The sequence below is a fragment of the Merops nubicus genome, unplaced genomic scaffold (assembly GCF_000691845.1).
Source record: "Merops nubicus isolate BGI_N331 unplaced genomic scaffold, ASM69184v1 scaffold34725, whole genome shotgun sequence".
Lineage (NCBI taxonomy): Eukaryota > Metazoa > Chordata > Aves > Coraciiformes > Meropidae > Merops > Merops nubicus.
This window is the reverse complement of record NW_008608192.1, coordinates 1-7,067: the sequence shown is the minus strand read 5'-3', so window position 1 is coordinate 7,067 and position 7,067 is coordinate 1. Positions and strand designations below refer to the sequence as shown.

The 7,067-nt window shown below is 38.9% G+C and overlaps 1 protein-coding gene across 1 annotated transcript in view; it reads right to left on the bottom strand.

The window, feature by feature from the left end:
- Window positions 1-6,539, bottom strand: part of LOC103772853 (collagen alpha-4(IV) chain-like) — a gene marked incomplete at both ends in the record, with an annotated part of 36,498 nt that extends 29,959 nt beyond the window's left edge. The window contains 5 exons of the mRNA XM_008940198.1: window positions 2,090-2,131; window positions 2,305-2,340; window positions 2,815-2,877; window positions 3,634-3,669; window positions 6,423-6,539. Coding sequence (XP_008938446.1) covers window positions 2,090-2,131; window positions 2,305-2,340; window positions 2,815-2,877; window positions 3,634-3,669; window positions 6,423-6,539 — 294 coding nt within the window. The remainder of the gene's footprint in view (window positions 1-2,089; window positions 2,132-2,304; window positions 2,341-2,814; window positions 2,878-3,633; window positions 3,670-6,422) is intronic.
- Window positions 6,540-7,067: the final 528 nt, after the last annotated feature.

Below are 7,067 nucleotides of genomic sequence, written 5' to 3'. Positions count from 1 at the left end.
TTTCCCTAACATAGGCAGGGAAACATATATCATGCCCCATTAAGAACACCTACAGATCTTCTGCTTCTCTTCTTGAGAAAAAAATAATCTGTGCTTCTGTTTTCTCCACAGTCCTGGTCTGTTATGTGTCAATAGCTTAAATGGAAACAACACAGACTTTTCCCTCCCGGGCAATATTTGCTAGGTATGTATAAAACAGACTCAGAAAAGTTTTCTAAAGGGTTTTGAAATATTTTTGCTTTCACATTGATTAACTTTCACAGCATAAATGCTGTTATTTCCTCTATCACCTTGTGCTTTGAAAGATTAACTTAACAACAGAAAGACTTTGCTAGCACCATGAAAAAAAAATCATCACATTACTTACTTTAGGTCCACGTGGCCCTCTGTGTCCTGTGACCCCAGGTAATCCTTTCTGGCCCTACATATACAAGGAAAGTTTTGTAGATATTAATATGCAGGACAGGCTTATGTGCTGTTTAACATTTTTTTTAAGTCCTGTTCTAAAGTACAGCTGTTAAATAGTACTTTCATAAGCACTGGGCTTTTTCCTCTAGGTGTACTAGGCAGAAGAAAAATTAAAAACAATTATGTACTGAGTTGTATTTGTTAACACCATCAAAACAGCATAATGACCAGAGCAAGACAGATCTACCTTTTCACTTACAGGGACATGTTAACTGGGGCTTTGTTACTTCAAACACATATGACAGTAGTTCTTTCTTGTTTGCTGCTCTGTTTAGTTTGATGCAAGTATTCTCATGCATAAGTCTACACTTTTGTGCATAGCCTAAATCTGAATGGGATGCGTGGCTGGCTACGTGGTCATGATCACATTGTGTTGCACAGCAGCCTATTTCACACTTTGCAGAAACGTGGGAAGTTCATGTGAGTCCTTCTGGTCCTTCCCCTCTTCCTTGTACACAGCAACCACTTGCATCATCGAAGCCTAACATGATATGGAAAATCTATCAGTCCTGAGTTGAGGCTGCAGGGGCTGGCAATGCAAAATTCACTTTTTCGGTTGTGTATTTGGGCAAATCAAACTTTAGGACATAACCACTCCAATATAGGGCTCTGTAATGCAAATTTTGTAACTCTTGCTCTTTTTAAACAAATATTCTTATGTTTTAAGGTATACAACTGTGGCTACAGTAGGTGCAATATTGAAGAAGTATGGTAAATGACAAGAACTTGCATTAAAAATAGACAAAAAAATCACACTTCATTTTCATGCTAAAAGAGAACCCTAGAAGGTCAGGGTTTGTAGTTCAAAATGTTACACTGGAGAAATATCTCCAGAGAATAATTGCCAAAGATCTGAAAAACGGAAGCATTGACGAAGAGCCGCAGAAGTGATTCACCAGCAGAGTAACCAGCTTGCCCTGAGGTGCCTGAATGGTTTGCTAATGACAAAAAGGGAAGCAAACCAAAGCCAGGGCAGCATCTCCTTTCTGCATCCAGACAGTCTTCCCTCAAGGACATGAGCTGAAGCACACACAGACTCTCTCTCTTTCCCCTGAAAGGGTGCTGAATGACAGGATTTCTGACAGTTTATTACAGAAAGATTTGTCCTATGCCATCCTTGCAAAAATTACATCATAGGATGGTACTTGCCAAGTTGAGCACAGTTAAATATGATGACAAATTAGCACCTTTTCTCCTTTGAACAGCTGAGCTCCAGGAGGTCCAACTAACAGTGGTGACCCAGGTGGCCCAGGAAGTCCAATGTCACCCTGTGGAAGCCAAAGGAAGAGCAGAGACACATTGTGTTCCATGCAGCATTTCAGTGAGACTGGGCACGTTTTCCTGTTCTGCTACAGCCCTAGGTATTTCTGTGCTCGTTGAGCAGGTACTCACACTAATACCTGTAGATAATACAGGTTTGTACTGAGATCTGTAAGCCTCTCTACTGCCTTCCCAGGTAAGCAAGGTTAATGATCTTAACTTACACTACATCTTGTTCCATTCTGATATGTTTAGTGGGAGCACACAGCCAGAAATGAATGGATTCCAGGGAACACAACAAGACTCTATTATATTTCTAATTGTACAGGAGTAAGATGTGTAATAGTATTTGCTTTCTTACCGGCTCCCCCTTTTGTCCATCCACTCCAATACCTGGGTTTCCCTAATTGACAAAAAAAAAAAACACTTTGAAGATTATCAGAAAATGCTGACATAAGAATTTAATCAAGTAACTCCTTTGAAAAACTTGGTAAAATATAACCATGAGGGACATTTGAAATATTTGTATAAATTAGTCTTATTTCACTAACAACTTCAGGAAAAGTCATTGCCTACCTGTTCACCTGGCAAACCAGGGTAACCTGGAATACCCTTTAAAAGAGAATAAAGACAAGTTAATATGTCTGATTTAGAGATAGTTTTGCTTTGAGAATTACCTCCTCTTGACAGTAGCGCCTAGGGACAGAATCTCCTCTTGGGACATAGCTATCCCAAAGTGCAATCTACTTTGCCTGGCCACTGCTTTCAGGAGGGCTAAATTCTTTCACTTCCCACACCCCACAGAGTGGCCTGGGGGAATGGGAATAAGGAGTGAGCACTTGCAGCACTCCTCCATGGGCACGGACTGCTGGGATGAAACATCGTCATGCAGGCATGGGAGGGACAAACATATGCTCCAGTTCCTGAACTTCCAAACTCATAAGGTAAGGCAAAAATCTCTTTTCATCATCTGCCTCAAAAATTATTTGTAGGCTTTGGCTCATATTAAAGTGAGTTCTAAAGTTGTTCGATCAGAATTTAGGGGTGTGCTGCAAATGGAAGGCTGTGTAACTGTGGCACTCTTACAGGCAAGCCGGGCTGGCCTGGGTATCCAGATGGGCCCGTCGCACCTCTTGACCCTCTAGGTCCCTGGAAAAGAAGGCAAAAGGTCCATTTGTGAAGATACCAAGAGCTTGCCCCTTTCTCCACAAAACTAGTCCCTCCAAAATGCCTACATTACTTGGACTTAATGTGCTGGACACTGCATCCCACCCATGGCTTGAAGCTTACACCATGCCTGACACCTGTCACTAAGGCAGCTCATCACCAGTTTCTGGATGATACTGTACAGACATTGAACAATGCACAGTTACCAGTGCCTTGAATTAATACTTTGTCAGTAGCTGTGCTACAGCGTGGGAACTGGATACAATTTGTCAGTGAATATTTTTTTGAAGGGCTTAAGAAGAAGTGAAAGCCATTAAGAGTGTGAGTCAACAACAAAACAACACTTTCTTCCTCTCACATGTTTTTAAGGCCAAAATATGGTCATGTGATATGTGTTCTTGGGAGATCCACCAGATACTGTTGAAGAAGGTGTCACATCTCTACACATCTTGAATTTTACAGAGAAAATATTCTGCAAACTGTGAGTACCAAGGGGACAACTGTTCAGTGAACAGCTAATGCAGATGGGTATGGTCTGTTTCTGATACGTTTTGGCCAGCATGAACTGGTCATGGGGGAAAATGGTCAAGACTCAATGTTTGTTACACTTCAGTCTAGAATTTTGCTATTTAAGACAGACAGGGAGAAACCTCAATATTTCTTTACTGTACTAAGAAAGAAAAGTTGAAAGATCTTCCAAGACAAAAAGTATGTATAGAACCCACTGACTGTACTTACAGGCATGCCAGGGGGTCCAGGATCACCTCTGTCTCCCTGTAATGACAATCATTTAGCAAATGAATCATTACAAGCTTTGTTGTGTGTATCTTCTAAATTCATAGCTAATAAGATCACATGCTACCTGTTCCAGTTGTATATTTGCTTCTAATTTTTTTTTTTTCCTGCATCAAGCTTTATTAAACAGTGAGGAGTTATGAGAACAATTGTATTTGCCATATATGTTTTCCTACAAGATATGATTTTTTTCACAATCAACTACTTACTGGAGGTCCTTTTCCAAAATAGGAAACATAGGCTGAATTTCCTTTTTCTCCTTTTTGACCCGGCATTCCCTTTGAAGAAAAAAAGTGTTTTAAAATATGACCCACTTACTGATTCCCTACATTCCTGTGGAGATTTATGGTAATTTCTCAGGCTGGGCTTCCTGGTGCCCATGCATGAGTAGGTAATTCAGCAGAACCACCATCACTGCATGAGCATTTTGCAGTTCTTTTCTCTAACAAGATCTTGCAAGTAAAATTGCCTTCTGTATGCCCTGCATTTTTAAAAACTGAGTTACTGTGGTATCTGCAGTGGACTCCTTTATAAGATTTTGCTAATCCTAGCACCCTCAAAACCTCAGTCTGACTTAGCAGGAAGAGACGATTGCTTTTGCAAAATCAAATTGTCATGCCTGAGTGTTCAGAGCATAATACATGCATATCTGAAGAACAGCTATATTAAGACACTATTTCTGAAGTTTTCTCATTTGAAATTCAAACATACCAGGTATTCTTTAACCACATCAACCACTTAACTATTGATTTCAATCAAATGGGATAGTGTTTTTCATAGAATTAAACCCCTTTCAAATTGTACTGATTTCCTGATGTCATACAGTGGCAGCTCAAATCCTGAACTCAGAATGAAACAGGGAAACTTATCGCTGGAATGGTAAAGCTCTAAAAATAAGAGTTACAGCTGTCTGCAGCTGGATATAGCTACAGGAGACTGGATGCAGGTCAAACAGCTGCTAGGGAACACATTAAACACACCAAAAGTTATATTTGTCTTTGATTATTTTCCTTGTTATCTCCTGTGTTATAAACCATCTTTAATAGATTCAGTTTACCTTCTACAAGACTTCGGTAAGGGCATACAAATAGAAACCACTTTCTAATTTATTGGTGAGGTAAATGTACAGATCCTACAAGATAACAGAAGTGAAGCTGATGAATATGTACATATTATTAAATAAAATTATATGGGACAAGGTTATAAATAAGATAAAAATGTTAACTGGAATCTATAGTCAGGTTGGTACTTGTTGCTAGAAATCGATTTTAAAATTTAAAACCAGGCAATCTGTACATAGAGGCTGGAACAGAATTCTTGTACACAAGCAAATATGCTAACTAAATTTGTTTCTTCTGGGTAGCTAAATTAATTTTCACTGGAATTTTAGAGTACATATCCAAGGTTACATGCCTGTTGTTTCCCATTCTTTGTAGGTGGCAAATAGTTTCCTAGGCCTGCTCCTGGAATTGGGAGGATTTATGCTGTAATTTGTCCCATGTCTCATTTTTCCTTTATGTCATTTGGCTAATTAAAAAGAGAAAAACTCTCTATTTTGAATTAAGTAAGAAAATACAGGTAAAATTACAGTTTGAGCAGAAGGCATTTCACCATTTGCTGGGTTAATGGGTTACTTGAAAAGATGTACCAAATGAGGTCATAATCAAGATTTTTATTCAGGTTGTGTACTTCATAGCATTTATTATAAGTCCAAGACTAAAATTTAATGTTTTTTTTTTCTAATTGCTATGTTTTTGATCACATTTTTTCACTCTGGCAGCCAGCATCTTATTTAGCTCCCACTAAACACATTTGACTTTTCATGTAAGTTGCAGTTGCTTTTACTGTTTTATTTAGAAAATTCCAGGGAAGCTGTTAGACCAACTAATCAGGTATTAATAATTCAGAACTGAAACTTATTCCCATGAGAAGTCAAAGACTGAGGACTAGATCTGTTAAGCAGAATTTCTTTGGAGCTACAGTAATTTATATCCCTGACACAGATCTGTGCTTTATCTTCATTAGAAAAGCACTGTTAACATGACCATTTAAACAGTTCTAAAATGCTTTCTATTTTAACAGCAAAATAAACAATATTGAAGTGCTAATTTTAAATGTTCCAGCTGAAAAGATCTCTACATACACAGATAAACTTCCAGGGAAGATGAAGTCTGCACAGAGCAGTCATGTGCAAAAAAAGGCAGGTGAAACTGTTAAGAGCATGAATTTGGAAGAGACAGTAGAGATACTAATACACTCGTGTGATCAACCACTAAAAATCTTTGAGTGTTACAGGACTTAGACTTGTTGAAGCTTCTACTTACTGTTAATTCATTGTGGCAACCTCCCTACTATTAAGGCTTTTAAGAAATTTCAAGTATTGATAAATGCTGTCATGGTTTTAAGCTACTCCTTCTGAGTTGTACTTCCATGAAATGTTATTAGCTTTGGTGCAGTTACGTACTGGGGAAGCAAAGCAGAATTTAAGTCTCAAGGCAGACATGTATACTTCAAGGATACGGGAACTTTTCTCACATTCAAGCTTAAACTTATTCTGTTAATGCACCAAGTGTCCTTTCCTCCCATGAACATTAGTAACAATGCCTGGAAATTTGTTGTGCGTTGCAGAGCTAGTGCCATAGCCTGAAACTCCCTTCATCTGAAGAGCTGTTAGCTGGGAGGGAAAGGTCCACGTGCAGTGCCCACGGGCAGCGGGAACGCCGCTCACGTACGTAAGGGCCCCTCGGTCCCACGTAACCGTGTTCCCCTGGAAATCCTGGGTCTCCTCTCGAGCCATTGCAGCCATCTAACCCACGGCTGCCCCTGGGTCCTTCACCTCCTGGCAACCCCTGAAAGGCAGTTTAATGCTTATTAGAGGTACACCATGATAAGTACGGAATCACATTCCAAATTAATAGAACAATTCAGAAACAAACCCCTCAGGTCTGAAACAGAGGACACCTCACAGTGGTACCAGCTTCCTACTCTTTGCATTAGCAATGTTTTCTGCTGTTATCAATAAATTTTTTTCGTGTATAACAAATGATATTTTAAATCTTTTTGATGCATAGCAAATATAACAGGGACACCACTGGCCAGACTTAGACCTCACTTGAGTCAAAAAGTAATGTGCTATCTTCTTAGAGAAAGCAGACTCTAGCTCTCTAATTATAACCTTTCTTGTGGCTGTAAAGAAAAGCTGAAGAAATACACAAAAGTCATTTCAAGCAGTGTCATATTCTTTTAATTGATAGGCTAAACCAAGGGAAAACAGTTTTACTGATCTTCCTATCTTTAAGGTTCTTCATCCCAATTTGTGGACACTGTTAATAATTAAGACTTTTCATTAAAAGAATTTACATTTATATATATATATA